The sequence below is a fragment of the Ambystoma mexicanum genome, chromosome 6p, assembly GCF_040938575.1.
Source record: "Ambystoma mexicanum isolate Mex_15411 chromosome 6p, UKY_AmexF1_1, whole genome shotgun sequence".
Lineage (NCBI taxonomy): Eukaryota > Metazoa > Chordata > Amphibia > Caudata > Ambystomatidae > Ambystoma > Ambystoma mexicanum.
The window spans coordinates 578,004,894-578,022,147 of NC_090935.1; the positions used below are offsets into that span (position 1 = coordinate 578,004,894).

Consider the following 17,254-nt stretch of genomic DNA (forward strand, 5'->3'; position numbering starts at 1 on the left):
TGCAGTACTGCCTGCATCGCACCTTGTGTAGGCGGGCCAGAGCACAGAGTGATGCTGGCACTGATTGGTGTGACACACACGTGTAATCATACACATGTGAGCAAACTTCAAAGCACTGTATCCAGTAAACATGTACCCCAGCTGTCCTTCAATCTAAAAAACACACCCACACACACACACCCCCCGCCCCGCCCCCCTACCGCTCCACATTGGCCTGCAAAGACTTAAGTGCCAATGGAACAACAGTCTATGCTGGTTACATAGGTTTTGAAGCACCAACCATTGAAGTGCAGCTTGGACAATCGATTGTATGCCTTCAGGGTGCCACTTCCTTAAATGTCAGATTTCATTATTTTAACTCACTGGGGCAGCCTTTTTTGCCGCAATCTGGATCCCCGATGGGCACTATGAATTAAATCTGCCTTTATCGTCACAGTCCTTACTGCCCGAGGCACAGTCTGTATCTTCTAGAGATGTGGCCTCGTTTTCCCGAAAGCTAAATGGCAAATCTACTCCTTTTTTTTTTTAGGCCTATATTAATATCTGTTACTTACCCTGAACGTCCTGCACTCGTGTGTATAATCTTGTTCCTCCAGAATCATGGAATGCCCTGTCTGACAAGGCACTGATTGGAGGCATTGTATGCCCAGCAGGAAGAAATGGTGCAGAAATGAGACCGGTGTGTATGTCCCACCTCAGACTCCAGACGATGTCAAGTACCTGTCTGGCCATTGAAAAAAGGACTAAGGCACAGGGAGCAGTGCTTGAAGTTCCTTCCTTAGCCCTCAGGTCCACCACTATTTAATGTTTGTGCATTTTTATTTGTTTCCTCCCCTTACCCTACTTTACCTCACTTTTGCGCTTCGGTCTCTAGGCTTTGTCTTGAACCTCATCTATGACACGGAATCGTTGATTTAAGCTCATGTTGATGCCAGAGGCTGACCCACATTGACTGGCTTTGGTGCCTGAAATATGCATAGCCCCAGGCAGGTTTATCCACTTTGCGATCACTTGCCTTTTAAGTCCTCAGACATTAGGCTCCTGCAGGAGGCCTCTGCTTTGTGTTTGCTTGCAACAGGACATTATTTCATCACTAAGAAGCAGAAGAGAACTCTGCAGCCTCCAGTGACTACTTGTGTTTCTGCCTCCTTGCATCCCCTGAATACTGAATGATCTCTTGTTCCCAGACTAATCATTAATGCAACTAGTCAGTTGCTACTGAATCTACTCGCAATACAGCAACACCTAGAGGTGAGCCCTGAGGTGCTATCAACATGGAACTCATTTGGCACTCTTCAAGAGATGTAAGCGGAAACTAAAACCCCATGATTCCCAGCCGGTGTTTTCCCACCGGCTGGGAATCCTGGAGTGGGGCATGGGGCATGGCCAGAGGTGCACTCCAGATCAATTGATGAGGAACCTCCTGAGGAACTTAAAAGGGTGAGAACGCTGGTCGGTGGATCAAAGTTCATCTAGAAACACAAATGGCAATTGTCGATAGCAATTTTATTTTACTTCCCCCTTCACTCTAGGTGCTAGAAGCCCAATTACCGGTCTAATTCCCAACCGAGGAGCCTGGTCATAGAGGGTTCATTGCGCAGGACATTTCTCTGCTTGTGAAAATTGTGCACCCATATAGTCTGTTTTTCTTCCTCCGCAGATCAGTCTAAAAATGCTAGAAGCATTGGAGACCCCACTGTGGTAGCAGGTTTGTTGCACGACCAGATTGAACTGGGAACCAAACCAATTCATGTACGCTTCCATGGTTCAATCCATTCACGTCCCAGGAGTGGCAAAGGACCAAGACCTCAATAGTTCACAGCAAGGGACTTGGGGCCCCTTTTTGACAGTAATGAGTAAGCTTTTCTCTTACTCAGATACTGTTCCTGTGTGTCCTACTCACTTTGATGAAATATTAAGGCAAAGCGCCATTTGTGCAGCTATCACCAGTGAGACTTGTACATGTGCTATTTCAGTATTCACACCCTGGGAAGAGCCATCAGCCAATCAAGTGGTTGGAACAGCGGACGAGAATAGACATTCTCCACCCGCCGCTTCCAGCACCCGAGGCCCTTCCCTGGGTGGTGACATTTTATTTTCTATTTTATGTGGGTAGGCAACATGGAGCTTCTCACTTTTGACTCCCCACCTTCCCCCAAACAAACCCTTCCTCTTTTCACCCCCTCGGTCCCCACTTATCTGCCAGGGACCGGGCGTTGTGCTCCAGTACCCTGCTCTCCTCCTGAACCCAGCCGCCATAGAAATGGAAAAGGGACTGAGCCATCTTTTTTGTTTGTTTGTTTTTCCTGGACAAACCCCGGGGTGCGAATGGCTTTCACAATCCCAGCTGGTTCGGACATGGCCGGTAATGGCTGACAGCCTGAGCTGAGGCCGTTGCTTTGCTCTGGCATAACTCAGCTCGGGCTGGTGGGCTGTTACCACACCACCCCACCCCACCCCCACACACCACCAGCCGGGGTCATAAAAGCCGTAATCTCCTATTGACGCCTTGAGCCCATTGGCTCTGAGGTATCGTGGCAAGCTCCTCTGCTGGCTGCCATCTTGGAGGTTCAGCTCATGACAATTTAAACTAAGTTTGTGACTTATGAAGTTATCAACTATTTCTTTACAAACCATGTTAAGTTGATGTGACCTATGTGAGGAGTGGGAAACGAGAGCACGACACAAGGAGGTAATGTTTTAACAAGTAGCGATTCATTAAAAGAAAATGGGTTGGAAAAATACCACTCGCGCCATATGCTAAAGCGGGGTTTCCCTGCCTATGAACAAAAAGCTAAGACTCTGTCTGTGTCAGGAAGTCGATAATTAAAACTGTCCTTTTGTCCAAAACATCCTAGTCTGACCCTCACACTATAAACAAAACACAAAGGGTGCAAGGAAATGTCTGACTTGATGTTGGCAAAATGTGTTCAAAATCAAACATATAGGAATGATTCCAACAAAACATGTTCTCCAAGGTAATGATCCTTGGATCCCGAGGTTGCTCTCCTTCCCCTGGATTCTTGATAGAATGACAAAACGTGTCTCTTTAAATAACAGCTCCTTTGGGTCTTCACTTGACTCATAAAGTTCTTGTTTTAAACCATACGTTTTGTAACTGTCTTCCTGTAGTGTTTCTGATAACTTCCACATCACCTGGTATACTCCCCTGCCAGGATTATTTACAAAATGTCAGCTGCCTGGTGTACTTGCCTGCCAGGACTTTTCTTATGGGTTTTTGATATCACCTGGTATACTCCCCTGATAAGAATCCTCTATTACATTTAATCTACTCGCCTACCAGTACTTCACAGTTCTTTGGTTATACCACAGTAGCATATACCATGCAGTGCTTGGTATATCTATCTATGGTAACACTTGCTCATACTTCTCCCCCCAGATTGGTATCTCATACATCTGTACTTGATTGGGGTTTGCCCTTTGTCGTGTCCGCATTCAAACATTCTTCTTATTGAGTGTAAAGTTTCTACTTTGCCTTGACTGCATTCAAACTTACTTTTTTCTGTATCAGCAATCCCATAACAATTAAACACTTTTTGGTGCATTTGTTGGAATGCTCTGGGGTCCCCAGCTGCTTTGGGCAGACTCACCGGTTCCTTCCTGGGCCTCGGATCCTACTTTTGCTGCTTTGGGAGGATTTCCTCACCCGCTTTCCTCTTTGGCGTGTGCAGATGTTTTAGCAGCATCATCCATGACTCTGCGGTCACAATGCCAGCTTTCCTTTTCGCCCCGACAGAAGAACACTGCCTCTTGGAAAGGTTGCACTTCCAGGAGCTTCTGCGCGGCTCCCAGCTTCTCTACGACCCTTCTTGCTCATACGCTGCTTCTCACTTCACATCACAGCAGCCTTCTCTGCTCCAATAACCTGGTTGGAGTGCCCCACAATCATGAGCCTTGACACCAGGTTTAACATCTTCTCCTGCACTGTTCGCTTCACTGGTGTGGTTGCCATATTTAAATGTCCCGCGCACTGAAGGTTTGAATGAACAACTAGCCTGCATGTTGTACTTCAAGATCTGTCAGTTTACACAAACTCACTCCTCCTCGTCCTTGTCTTAGTACCTGAGCAGTTATGGGAGTTGGGAGTCCATGAATGACATTGGACTTTTAACTCTCGGATGGTTTTTCTCACAGGTTTTAAATGAAGGCACATTAGAAACAAAATGTGCTGTGTGTGATTTGTGGGTGTTTGAGTTAAAGGTGGGTACCTGACTAGAGTAGTGTAGAGAATAGATTGTTGTACTCCTTCTACGGGGGAACCGTTAGGTGACAAGCCATTAAAGTCTTGGGGGTTTTGAAGGTATCCCTTATGAGAAAGGGGGGGAATACCATGTCTCATCTGATGCAGTCATGACATCTCCCCGGTAGTTGTCTCCTCCCATGTGATCCTCCTGCATATAACCATCCCCAGGGTCAGGATCTGGTAGCAGCTCCCTTCCCCTGGCCACATAGGAGGAGGTTCCGACCGGGGAATATGTGATGACTCCATTGGATTCATCACACCTGGTAGAAAGATATTCCAGATTGGCTGCTATACCCTTTAAGGTAAGGGAATCCATTACAGCACACTTCAAGCTTACGTTTTGTAGAGAAAATTGCTAATCTTAACTTCAAATGTAAAACAATTGTCCCCTGATATCTTGTCTATTTGATCAGTTGAACAGATTTGGCATGTCATTCACTATACACAAGAAACAACTATAGCGTAAAGGCCCTGCCTTTGCCATTTTGATACCAGAAAGAAATTCACTGAGCTGCACTGCCCTGGGGTCACTGTTCACCTCACAGAAAAACGCAAAACTTGGGCAGGGGATGCCAAATAATTCTGTAGTTCCCAGGCACTTGAATATTCGCAGGTTACCCCAGATATTCAAAAGTAAGTCGGGCCATTACTTTTGGGTCTGCCCCACGGCCAAACAAAAATTTGCCAAGGCCTAGCATTTGCAACATCACACCTATGCATAAACAAATTCAATAGTCCTTCCATTCTAATTGTTAAGTTTAAACATTCACATTGCCATGCCAGCCAAAGTATTTTCCCTCCCAAAACCTTTGTGATAAATTCATGTCAGATAAGGTCTGTCGACTCCAGTCTGCCCATTGCATGTCTACTTATGAAACCGCCTCCACATGGTATCCAGTTTGACCTTAGCTGATTCCAAGACGGAAAGTGCAATGTACAGGAGGTTGCGAGGCATGGATTGGCCAGGCTCACCACTCTTTGCTGCTTTTTTCTATCCTCTGATACACTGTATCCAGCAGCAGAGGGGGTGGGGAGAGGACCATAGAAGCAGCAGGGAATGAGAACCGTCCTGTTTGAGTATGAATGAAATTTTAGAATTGTTGTACCTTCTGTATTTCTTATAGTCCAATAATTTTCTTTGTGCTTCTTGTAGGTTGCTCGCTGCTGTTTTTGCTGCACACCTGATGGAGATGGTAACATTCTTCTCTTTCTTAAGAAGGGTGGGCTGTAGCAATTGCAAATAACTAAGTGTTTCGAGGAAGGTTACTGACCTATTCTGTGCTTATTTCATTTGATGTAGCCGACGATGAGGATTGTAAACCAGGCCGGGGCGGGCAGCGTGTGGCCTACGATGAGAAGAAGGCCACAGTCTACAGCTACCCCTATTTCCACTTTGTGTTCTTCTTGGGCTCTTTGTATGTCATGATGACAGTGACCAACTGGTTCCAGTGAGTAACATGTAGATTCTGAGTGATCTGTTTGCTCTCTACCCACCAAGTGCTTAGAGTGGTCAGTAAAGCAATATTCAGTCTTCAGTGTCTCATTCATTACTATGGGCACTACGTGTATTCCTCTAAAGTGACAAGTTCACTACGGGTTACCAGTGTGCTACTATTACTTTTACATACTTTTACATACTATTTTATTATGGCACTTTTGGTCTTGTATTGCAAAGTTAGTGTACAGGGTTATTGTCATCCGGTGCCTATCTGTCTAACTCTCCTCTCACTACTCAGAACCCCTGATCTGTAGTGTTCAACCATATTACTTCCCATCTGTTCACCAAAGACCTCTGCGCCTCCCTCCAATATTGGTTCCGCAGCAGCCACTCCACGGAAACAGAAATCCTGTCTCCAACGTCCTTACCACTGCCCAATACTCCACTTACCTCGGTTCTCTTTTACTCACCGTCTAACTTTGCCATTTGTGATGGTGCTGTAAACTGGCTTGCTTCCTATCTGTATAATTGGTCCTTTTTCTCAGTTTTAGCATCTCAACTGCAAACTCCCTCACAATGGAGGTGCCCTGAGGGCCTGTTATTGGTGCACTTCTCTCCAAGTGCTACACCGCCACTCTTGGTAAAATAATCTCTCCCTGGGGCTTTACCGGCCACAGGTTTCTGGATCATTCCTACATGGTTTTCTCCTTCTGTCCCATCCTCCCAGGTCCTATTCTCTCTAACAATGACCACTGGTTGAAAAGTAGTTGTCGCAAGCTCAATAATTGCGACAAGTAACCCCCCCTATGCGCCAGTGCCCCAACACCCTTCCCTTGTCTTTTCTCCTTGTTCTACTTACCCCTGATACCAAGGCTAGCAACTTTGTGGTCCTCTTGGGCAGCAAACTAACACTGTGACAGCAGTCGGGCGAAACCTTCTGAGTATTCACATTCATAATAGCCTAACTTTCCACTCAACCAAAACCTTGACTTACACTCTGGTCCTCGGCTGCCTTGACTACTGCACTAGCATCCTCCTGGGTCTTGCAATCTACTTTTTTCTACCCTCAATACATTTGTGATAAACACTCTTTTCCTGCATCTTCACACTAACGTCATGTGGTCGAATTCTAGCCCATGTCCAATTAAATTTGGACTTAAAGCACATTCATGGAAGGTCCTATCCGTGCCGAGCTAACCCTGTCTCCCTTTTATTCCTAGCTTTCACCCTCTGATCTCAGGCACTAATTTGACAGCTCCTTGCTACAGTTAACCCACCCCACTTTCGTGCCCTGTCCTGCACTACTAGAGCTCCCTACTCATGAAAGTCACAATATAGGCTCTCTCCGAGCCTTCATACCCACCCTCAAATTATTCCTCTTAACTAGGGTTAGTGTCCTGTTGTACATCAGTACACGGACACTGATGAATATTTAGTTATATTATTTATTATGAAGTATAGATGGCAGGATAATAGTAACTAGCCCTGCTTTCTCCGTCCTCCTTTAACGGTCGTCCTCCCCTCTCATCCCTAAATTCTCTCTATGGTGGCATGATACCACGCATCCCCTTTCCTTCATCAGGACTCTTCTCCGGACCTCACACAATTGAGTGTAGTCTTCCAGATATTTCGGCCTTAAATAACTTCTTCCGAACCTCGAATTTGACTGTGACATATTGGTCTCATTTCACAAGGAACATCCACCACTATTTCTTTTATTCACACTTGCATCCTTCCTAACACCACCACTTCACCATGCTTTGAACTGTACTCCAAGTAATTGATATATGCATGTAAAGTACAGGATTGATATTTGTTGCATCCCAATTCCATGTTTCCATTGGTACCTTCACCCTTTTCTACCTGGTTCTCAACTTGCTCAACATTCACTTTTTCCTTTTGGAAAGCATCCTGTAACTGGATTTCATTGGCAACGTTTCTGATCGAAGCGATTGCCTTGTTCCTCAATAAATACAGCTACAAATTTGAAAAAGTAAAGCCAAAGATTGGAAAAGTGGCATCCCAGTGACCTAGGAAATCTTTCACTTTCTTAAATTTTAATCAGTCTTGGCTCTGCTACTTCATCAGTTGACAATCACTCGGTTAGGTTAATGTGGTGCAGCCCAGCATTCTCTGCCGTCTGTACTGCATTCTGTTAGTGGAATTAAAGATCAGCTGGCAGAATAATTTTAAATGGACAAGTTAACTTTGACACAATATGCAAAGACCCGACCTCCTTTGCTGGGCACAACCTTTTCTTAAAAATACTTTGTAGCAATCCTGGCAGCAACAGGGGAAAGGCTACATTTGGAGAGAGCAGTTGGTCTAGCTGCAAATTGCCACTTTTGAGGATTTATTTCATACCTTTATTCCGGGGTTTATATTTTTATTATGCATTTGTAAGGCACTTGTACATCAAGAAATTTTGTTTCAAAACATCCACAGAGCAGATGGGGAGGGAACATGGGAACAAAGGCAAATGGAATAAAACTGATGAAACAAGAAAATGATGGTCCTACTAGGCCTTGTGAGCATTCGGAATGTGCAAGTGCAGAGAGAGAGGGGGGACAAGGAGAGGGACTAAGTGCCAGGAGTTCCACAGTGGGGACTGGCAGGGAGTCTGTTGTGGGCAACTGTTAAGTGCCTGGTGGTGATCACATGGTAAACGGTGATCAACTGCCAATACAATAAGTGCAAGCCTGTGAGACAACACAGGCCAGCGGGTGCCCAAAAGCAAGTACTAGGAGAGGGCATAGGTTGAAGGCTATTGGGTGGAATGCCAGGGCCCAGAAGGACACATAATATCAGTGGCTGTGGAGTTTAGCACAGGAGGGAGAGGGGGAAGGAGGCGGTGAAGAGGAAAGTCTTGCAGAGCATCTGGTATTTAAGGATCTCCAGCTCAAAACAGAGAGGAGAGGGAGGGGCTGTTCCAGAAGAGGGAGTCAGCCAAGGAAAAAGATCGGCCACCAGCTCACTGCTTAGAAAAGCGCTTGACACACAGAGTTGGAGCCGGAGGAGCGTGAAGCTCTAGAGGGGGAGTATTTAGTTAAAGCAAGTTGTGGCTAGCGTGGTCCCCGGACCCAGACAGCCTTATGGATGATGCAGAGGGATTTTAGTTTGATCCTTGCAGTGACCAGGAGCCAGTGAAGAGCTTTTAAGGCTCGAGAGATATGGTCCCTGGGCTTGTGGCCAAGGATAAGTCTTGCAGCCCTATTTGGGATAAGCTGGAGGGGGCGGAGAGAAGAGGGTAGATTATGGAAGAGGCTGTTTCACAGTCCAGCCTAGAGATTACCAGAGCTGTAGAGACAGTAAGCTTCTGGGGAAAGGTGAGGAAAGAATGGATACCTCTGAGGGGGTGGAGTTGAAAATGGGCCTTCTTGGCAAGGTCCTGGAAAGAAAGAAAGGAAGGAAGGAAGGAAGGAAGGCAGATAAGCTGAGAGGAATGGTAGATTAATTAGGTAGAGGATTAGAGGGACGTTTGAAGAAGAGTTGGGCGTCATCTGCATAGCACTGGAATTGTGGGGAGAAAGTGGAAATGAGGTGAGCAAGCGGAGCAAGATAGACGTTAAAGAGCCAGGGTGAAAGGTTGGAGCATGGGGAATGCCACAGGTGGAGATAGAGTTAGGAGAGGAAAAAGAGCCCAGGATAACCTGGGAGGGGTGGTCACTGAGGAAGGTCAGCCAGTCCAGTGCCGGCTTAGAGATACCTGGGGTATCATGGAGCTGTTTTATGAGGATGGAGTGGTTGACCATTTCAAATTCAGAGGAGAGATCAAGTAGAATGAGAACAGCGGGAGAGTTAAGAGTCAAGAGATGCAAGCATTTCTTCACATGTGTTCAGAATAGCTGTTTCCGTGCCTCTGGATGCTTGGAATCCAGATTGATGGTCGTGTAGGCAACCAATGAGCTCAGTATGCTGGCTCAGTTGGGGGAAGACCAGCTTCTCCAGGAGTTTCACAAGGACGGGGGTGATGGAGATTGGCCGGTAGTTGGCCGGACATTAGGGGTCAGTGGAAGGCTTTTTCAGGAGGGGGCATACAAGAGTTTGCTTGAGGGACAAGGGGAAAGTCCCAGTAGCAAGAGAGTGATTACAGAAATCGGCAAGTGTAGGGGTAAGGGAGCCAATGTTGTCCTTAATAGTTCTGGAAGAACAGGGGGGAGACCTGTTTGGAGGAGACCTTCATAGAGCACACAGCCCTAGTGACCTCATCTGATGTGATGAGAGAGGAGGAGGAGGAGGAGGAGGAGGAGGAAGAGGAGGAGGAAGAGGAGGAGGATTTTAAAGAGTTCAGTCGTGTTCTTGGATGCTCCAGGGACGCAAGCCTGGATGTGGGTTCTCTTCTTGGAATGAACAGAGGCGATATTGCCTTTGGAGAAGGCTGTAGGCCAGTTTGTCAGGGGATGAGCTGAGCTCGAGGTCTGCCACTTTGAATCCACTGCTCTGCATTTGCGCTTCATGGATGCTAGATTGGAGTCGTACTAAGTATTACACTTTGTGGCATGTTTCAGGTGGATTCTCATGACTGGGGCAAGAATGTTGAGGGTGTTAGTGATGGCAAGATGGAGGTTGCTGAGAGCAGAGTCAGAGGTAGTCTGCAGTGGGAGGAGAGGGGGACGAAGGTGGATGTGAAGGCAGCGTTTGACACTAGCTTCATAAGGCGGATGTCCGTGAATGAGGTTGGCAGAGCTGGAGAGGTGCGGCCAGAGTGCTGAGCGGACTCGGGTGAGAAGAGGGAGTAGTTTGACCAGGAGAGTTGGGTGGCGAGAGGGGGGAGGGAGCAAAAGATCAGGGCGGATAAAGGCATCGAGAGTATGTCCAGGTAAGTGGGTAGGACTAGAAGGGAGAATGGAGAGGGAGAGGGAGGTGCAGAGATCGAGAGCGAGGTGCAGAGGTCACGAAAGATAGTGGATGCCGTGATTGAGGAGTCAAGGTGGATGTTGAAGTCACCCAGTGTAAGGAGGTAGGATATTTTAGCCCAATCTGAGAGGAACAGGCTGATAGATCCAGGTGCCCTGTAAATAGTGGTAGTGGTCAGGGAGGAGGTAGGAGAGATGTCCAGCTTGCAGACCAGGCTCTCGAAGGAGGAGTATGGCTTGGTTAGGTACGAGGGAAGAAGACCCACTCAGAGTAAATCAGGGCAACCCCACCACCAGCACAATAAGGGCGAGGCTTAGAAATGATCTTGTAGCCATCAGGCAGAAGGGAGTCAAAAGCTGCGACTGAGCTGGCATTGAACCACGTCTTGGTAAGAGCAAGGATATTGAGGTGAAGGTCTTCAAGGGGGAGGCAGATGTCAGCCAAGTGTTTGATAGTAGAGTGAGCATTAAGCGTGGCTAGATGAAGTGGGTCTCTGCCTTTTTAAAGGTTTTCCGATGAGGGGCACAGGGACATTGTACACCAGTCAGAAGAGGAGGGGAGGAGGGGAAGAGGGACAGAGAGAGAGGAAGGAGGATTAACAGGCGCAGTAAGGAAGTTGATGAGGGACGGCAAGCACTGGTCAAAGAGGAGGAACAGTTTGGGTTGAGGTCTCTGAGCCATGATAGTGCCATTGCCATAGGCATTAATGATGCACCTGGATGAGAAGCTCGCCAAGAGTACTTTCCACCTAGTGCCACCAGTAATGGGTAAGGATAAGAAAGGAGAGGAGTAGAGATGAGTCCAGAGATCTGGTGATGGGACAGAAAAGAGGATATTGGTAAAAATCTGTCTGGAAGTTGCCTTGACGTAGGTGTCTGCAATGGATAGTCCAGGTCTTTTTTTAAACTTCTTTTTTCCAGTCTTCGTGAGAGAAGGAGGCTAGTTAATAGTAAAGCAGTTAGAATAGATGGGCGAGATGGTGAGTGCCAGAGGGGTGGCAGAGAGATGAGGATGGAGGATAGGAGAGGCTGCAAAGCACAAGCACAGACTCACCAGGTGGCCTAGTAGCTGAAAAGGAGAGCAAACGGATGCAGTAGAAACACGTGGGTAAACAATTGGGTTGTAACATTGTTTTTTTAAAAAAAACCTCTAGGTTCGAGATTGCCAAAAAAGCACACAAATGCAATGCAAAATGGGGGTGTAGAGTTGTAGAAAACCCACCTAGGTTCGGAATTACCAGAAGGTAATATAGCGTATAGGCATCTGGTCGTCCAGAAGATGACTCGCAGATACTCTAGAATGGGAGTACAAAGCTCCAGATGAGGCACAGGTTTGTAAAGTGGTTGGCTGCATGCTGGGGAACTGTTCCATGAAGGCGAGAGGTGGTGGTGCATGAAGTGTTACGGGGAAGGGGGAGTTGAGAGGCCTTCTGAGCCCTCCCAAGGCCCACACAGGCACAGATGGGCCTTTGTGTGGGCTTTAGTGCTGGGAGGCGGCTTCCTCACCTGCCAGTTCCCGGTTAGACAGAACGGTGCAGGCAGCCAATCAGGCGCAACATGACTGCCTTTGCATGGCAACCTTCTGAGGCACTGCGGTGCTGAGGAAGAGGATGGCCAAAGTGAAGGTGAAAGACCCACAAAGCTGGTGCTTCCCGCACGTGGTGTAGGTGAAAAGCAGGTGAAATGAGTAGGGGAAACACTACTGCTGCTGCTGTGAATGTAATTACAGTGGTCTCAGCACCACGCTCACCTCAATGCCCAAGAAGGGCTTACCTTTCAGGGAAAAGGCTGCACACTTTAAAGGAAACAATAGGAGCCCAAAGTTTAAACCACCAAAATGATGCATAAATAAATGTTTTTAAAATCGGAATTTCATCAACAAATTGTGGTGCCCCTTTTTAATGTAAATATGTTTTAAATCTCTAAACACTAACTTCCCCTACACAATATTGTTAACTCTTTTAAAGAGTGTAAAAGCCCTCATCACACCATTGTGCACACTCTTCCACTGCCCCTATGCGCCCCCATATCCAGCAAGTCACGTCACCCTAAACTCCTGCTTTAATTTTTATAAAAATCCTGAACAAAATGGTCCTAAACCTGGTTTGAAACTAGTTTTTTATTTTTAGAAATTTCAGAAATCCCTTTTTTATTTGGGAGTGTATGCATGTATTTGATATTTTTACACTTTTTCAAATGTAGTATGGAAGTGTTGGGGAGAATTTTCATTTCTGTGCTAATTCCCTTCAACCTTAGAGATCCCCCAGCTCTTTTGTTGGACTTTAGGACTTTACATTTTTTATTCTGGAGTGAGCAAGATCTTTTTCTCACTCTCTGGTGTATTTTTGACCTGATTTGGACTCTGTGTTTCTTTTGGTTTTTGAATCTGACAAACTCCATAGGCATCTACCTTTTTGTATTGTGACACACAGCACCTTCAGTGCAGTGTCCCAGAGAAGTCCTTTGGATTTCTCTTAAGGTTTAAATACCTTCTCTTGGGTAAACTACTGTTCCCAAGAGTAGTGATGTGAAATTGACTTTACTTACCTTTTTTACCTATGTAGGTCCAGTACACCCCGTCTTATGTGGAAGTACTGGTGGAGTGTGGGGGGATTACTTAGTAGCCCCTTTTCCTACTTGCTTAGGCAACATTTGTTTACATTATATTATCCTCCTCACAATTAATGGATTGTTGGCATTGGTTTAATTTTCCTACCATTGTGGGTTTTTACCGCAGGCTGAATCCTTAGCTGCAGTATTGCACCCGTGGGTGCCCATTTTATCAGAATGTCCCCGGTCTTCTCTTTTCACCATTTCTTGCTTGTGAGGTCTTTCTTGGGTTTTACTCTGCGTGCCAAACCAGGTTTAACTCTTTTGTTCCGTTTGCTTTTGGGAGGGGGGCTTCAGTGCTGAAACTCACCTCTGGCTCCATTGTGTCTGACAAGGCAGGAAGCGAGGTAGGTGCCAGAAACTCCCTGTTCTTAGTCTCCTTGGTTACCTGAATGCACCCAGTTTTGATTGGCTGACTGTCCTTGTGAGCGACAGCTAGGCTGTGCATGAATGGGAGAAACCTGTCTCGTGAACAGAAGGCAGTCGACCACTGGATGAAACATCCGACGAAAGAAACTGGAAGAGAAGCTTGCTGTACCCTCCTGGACTATTGAACTGCCCGATGAAGCCCTGCTGCAGTGCTGAAGCTCCAATTTTGTATCAACTAGAGAAGCCCGGAATGGAAGACTTCTTCCCTTCGGTTGGTGGGACCTCAAGATGAACTTTGCTGGAGCCCCACTCGCATCGTCTTTAAGCCAGACCCGCTCTCCAGGAAGATCCTGAGGACCCTCCGGTTGCAGGACAACCCAAGCCTCAACAGAGTGCTGGACCCCAGAAGCAAGGGAAGCCCATCAAGTGTCCAAGAACCGCGGTGGTGCTATTGATCTGTAGCTGAAACCGGAAAGTGCTGTCGATTTGGAAGGAGCCCACAGGTGCCGCCGACCTTCGAACTGTAGTGTAGGAGTCCTCCTGACGTCATCCCTCTTGTCCTAACGACTGAGGCGTAGCAACCCAAGATCTGCAGGACTGCAACCAGAACAGAAGCCAGCTGGACCCTCTTCTTCCAAACTAAGGTACTGCCTTGATTAAAGGGGTTCTTAGCTCTTGTGTCTGTAGCTTGCTTGTTCTCACTGGAGACTTGCAGCAGCTGCTTTTTTGCAGAGCTGCTTGCAGCTTCGCCCTACACAAGCCTAACAGCTTGTGGCCCAAAAATGATTCTTTTTCTACAAACTTTCTTAAGACTCTGTGCAAGACCTTTGTGCTATCTTAAGAAGTGCCTCAGCTCCCTAGACATTGTACAAAGTGACGTTGGCTGTCCTGGCTTCCTGCAGACTCTTCTGACCCATTGACTTTGTAACTGTCCCTCATAGATGGTGCAGACGTTTAACTTGTATTGCTGGGACAGGTCTAACCTAGACATTATTGGGAGATTAGAAAGTATGCACATGCTCCGAGCACCTGTTAACCTTTTTTCCTTCCCTAACCTTTTCTTTTTTCCACAACCTCAGTACTGCATAAAGTGTAAAAAGTGGAATATCAATGTCCACAGTGTCCTAGTGATTGAAGTCCCCTCAGTGTGTAGGAGGTGTGCGTGACACGCTAAAAGGGTATCTACTTGTTTATCTTATATCTGAGGATGTGTTATGAAGTGTATTTTTATTGTTGCATATGACCTTTCTAAAGAAGGGTTATTTAAAACTGACCGGTAAATTAAATAAATAATTATTTTACTAGGAAACCTTGAGTATAAGTGTTATTTGGGTACTTGTAATGGTGAATCTCAGCCTTGCATCTCTACAGCTCACATTTACCCCTCTTGAGATAAGTCTGGCTGTTCAGTTACTCTAACAACTTGTGTAGTACAGACCTATACCAAAAGGTGGGTTACCTATTACCAAGAGGACAAGGCTGGTGTAGTCTCCCACAGGTTTACTACATACAATCTTGCCTAACACAAAGTGCTGTGAAACACAAGAATGCCATAAAAGCTGCCTGAAAACAATCAATTGTATTCATACTGTAACAAAATAATGCTCACCCTAATGAACATTTTAGAAATTGTAGGTCGTTTCTGACTATTAGACTTGGAACCATAACTAGTACGCACATATCATACTTTAAAAAAAATGTTTCTCCAATCCAGAGTTTTTACTAATTATAACCTATATAGTAATTATGATTCTAAAAGAAATCCCTTTTTAAACCCTGTAGTTTGTTGTACTACAGAAATAATGGCAAAACCTCATTTATTTCTCATGTTAAATCATTGTGCATTTCAGAGCCTGCGACTCGAGCAGAAAAGCCAGGAATGCCGCCTCCTGGTTCTAAAATGTCTCTATTTCCCCTGATTTTCCGTGCGGCTTCTCTCCCTTCTGGTCTTTAACGTATTGCCTCTGGTCTTGTTGTCCACCTCTCTTTGGCAAATGTGGCCTCTGTAACTGCCCGTGTCCCCTTCCCTCAGACCTCCGGGGTCTAGTGGGACACCTTTCTTTGCCGGCCTGCCATCTAATACTTCATTTCCTGTCTGCACCTTCTCTGTTCTTAGGCCATTGCAGCCTCTGCCTTCCTATTCCTGACGCCAGACCCCAGTGCCCCTTGCTGTCCCAATAGCCAATGTACCTTTGTTCCAGCTCAGAATCTCAATTATTGCACCTTGACTTGTGACAAGAGGCCGATTCACGACCCGCAGCCATCACCTCGCTTCCAATCTGGCAGTGAAGTAGGAGAGGATGACATTCGGTAGTAAGTAGCAGAGCTGCGGCGGGGCTATAAGTGCACCCATGCTTGGGTTGGAGGTCCCGGGAGCTCAGCAAAGAGTAGTCCCTTCAAAATGATAATCCAGCATAAGGAACCACTGCCAGCCTCCAGTCCAAGAGAGTAGGCGGGCTCCCACATTTGTTATTGGCCGACCCTACCGGTACCACCCACCTCTATCAATCGTTGGCATGTCTGACGTACATGGGGGAGGGGGAGAACTGTGGTTAAAAAATGAAGGTCTGGTGTCAAATCCTGCAATAACATTTTCATTTTTCTTTTTCTTTCAAGTTACGATGATGCTGTGATTGAAAAATTGTTTCAGGGCAACTGGTCTACCTTCTGGATTAAAATGGCTTCCTGCTGGGCTTGCATCCTGCTCTACTTGTGGACTCTTGTAGCGCCTCTCTGTTGTCCAAATCGAGAGTTTCTAGCATAAGAATCCTGCAATTTACTTCAACTGTTACAAATCTGTCGCTCTGAGGGACACTTTTGATAGAAACGTGATTACTCGGATTGTTTTGAATGGACTGGATTGTCCATTTTCTATTTAAATGTCAGTCAGCGGAAACTACAACGCACTGGTTCTTGGACCTGGGCAGCGATGATGGGCAACGAAAGCCCATCTGTATGAAGAATTGCAATCCCATGCTCCTTTTCCTGCACAAAATGGCGCCGGCTCCAAGAAGTTGAACTTTTTGTCCGACAGGAGCAAGAGTCTGTCTCAGCTTTATGTTGTTGTAATATTTAACACCTCTTTACATTTGTGGCCTAGTCTGGTACATTTCTAACCTGCTTCAGTCCCCTCTGGAAATGTGGTCCTGGCCCTGCTTTGTCCTCCAACGTTTTTACTTTTATCGATTTGTAATTTTCCTGCCACTGAATGGCACTTACGTGTGAATATTTCTTTATTTAGAGAGACATTTGCTCAAGTCATGTTTGCTGATAAAAAAAACATTTTATTTTTTGGTAGCAGTCCTTGGGTTGTATTGCAACACTTGAATTTGCAATAGAGGAGAGTTGCATTGCCCGTACGAAACATACCAGGCAGGTGGATTTACCGCTAGCTGGAGACCATCCACCTGCAGGAGCAGTGGCCTGGCAACGTTTTACACCTTACAACTATACAATCTTCCCTTTTCCATTACATCATAGAGGAAGGCTAACATGCTAGAGTGGTGCATTTAACAACCGCTTTAAATAGTTTCCCAGGGCAAGTTTCACACTTTGGGGTCAATTTTTTAAGAGATCCAACAGGGAGGAAATGTCAAATGTAATGATTATTGCGATACAACTCCATCTTTTATTTTCACTACAATATTTTTTAAACTTTTTATTGAATGCCCCAGATCATTATCTGAATGTGTTTGTTTTGAAATGTTAGTTATGCCA

At 46.0% G+C, this 17,254-nt stretch overlaps 1 protein-coding gene across 1 annotated transcript in view; it reads left to right on the forward strand.

The window, feature by feature from the left end:
* The window catches only part of SERINC5 (serine incorporator 5), a 330,849-nt gene extending 314,412 nt beyond the window's left edge, over nucleotides 1-16,437 (forward strand). Inside the window, exons 10-12 of the mRNA XM_069627400.1 lie at nucleotides 5,418-5,457; nucleotides 5,565-5,712; nucleotides 16,154-16,437. Of these exons, the coding sequence (XP_069483501.1) occupies nucleotides 5,418-5,457; nucleotides 5,565-5,712; nucleotides 16,154-16,301 (336 nt within the window). The 3' untranslated portion in view covers nucleotides 16,302-16,437. The remainder of the gene's footprint in view (nucleotides 1-5,417; nucleotides 5,458-5,564; nucleotides 5,713-16,153) is intronic.
* Nucleotides 16,438-17,254: the final 817 nt, after the last annotated feature.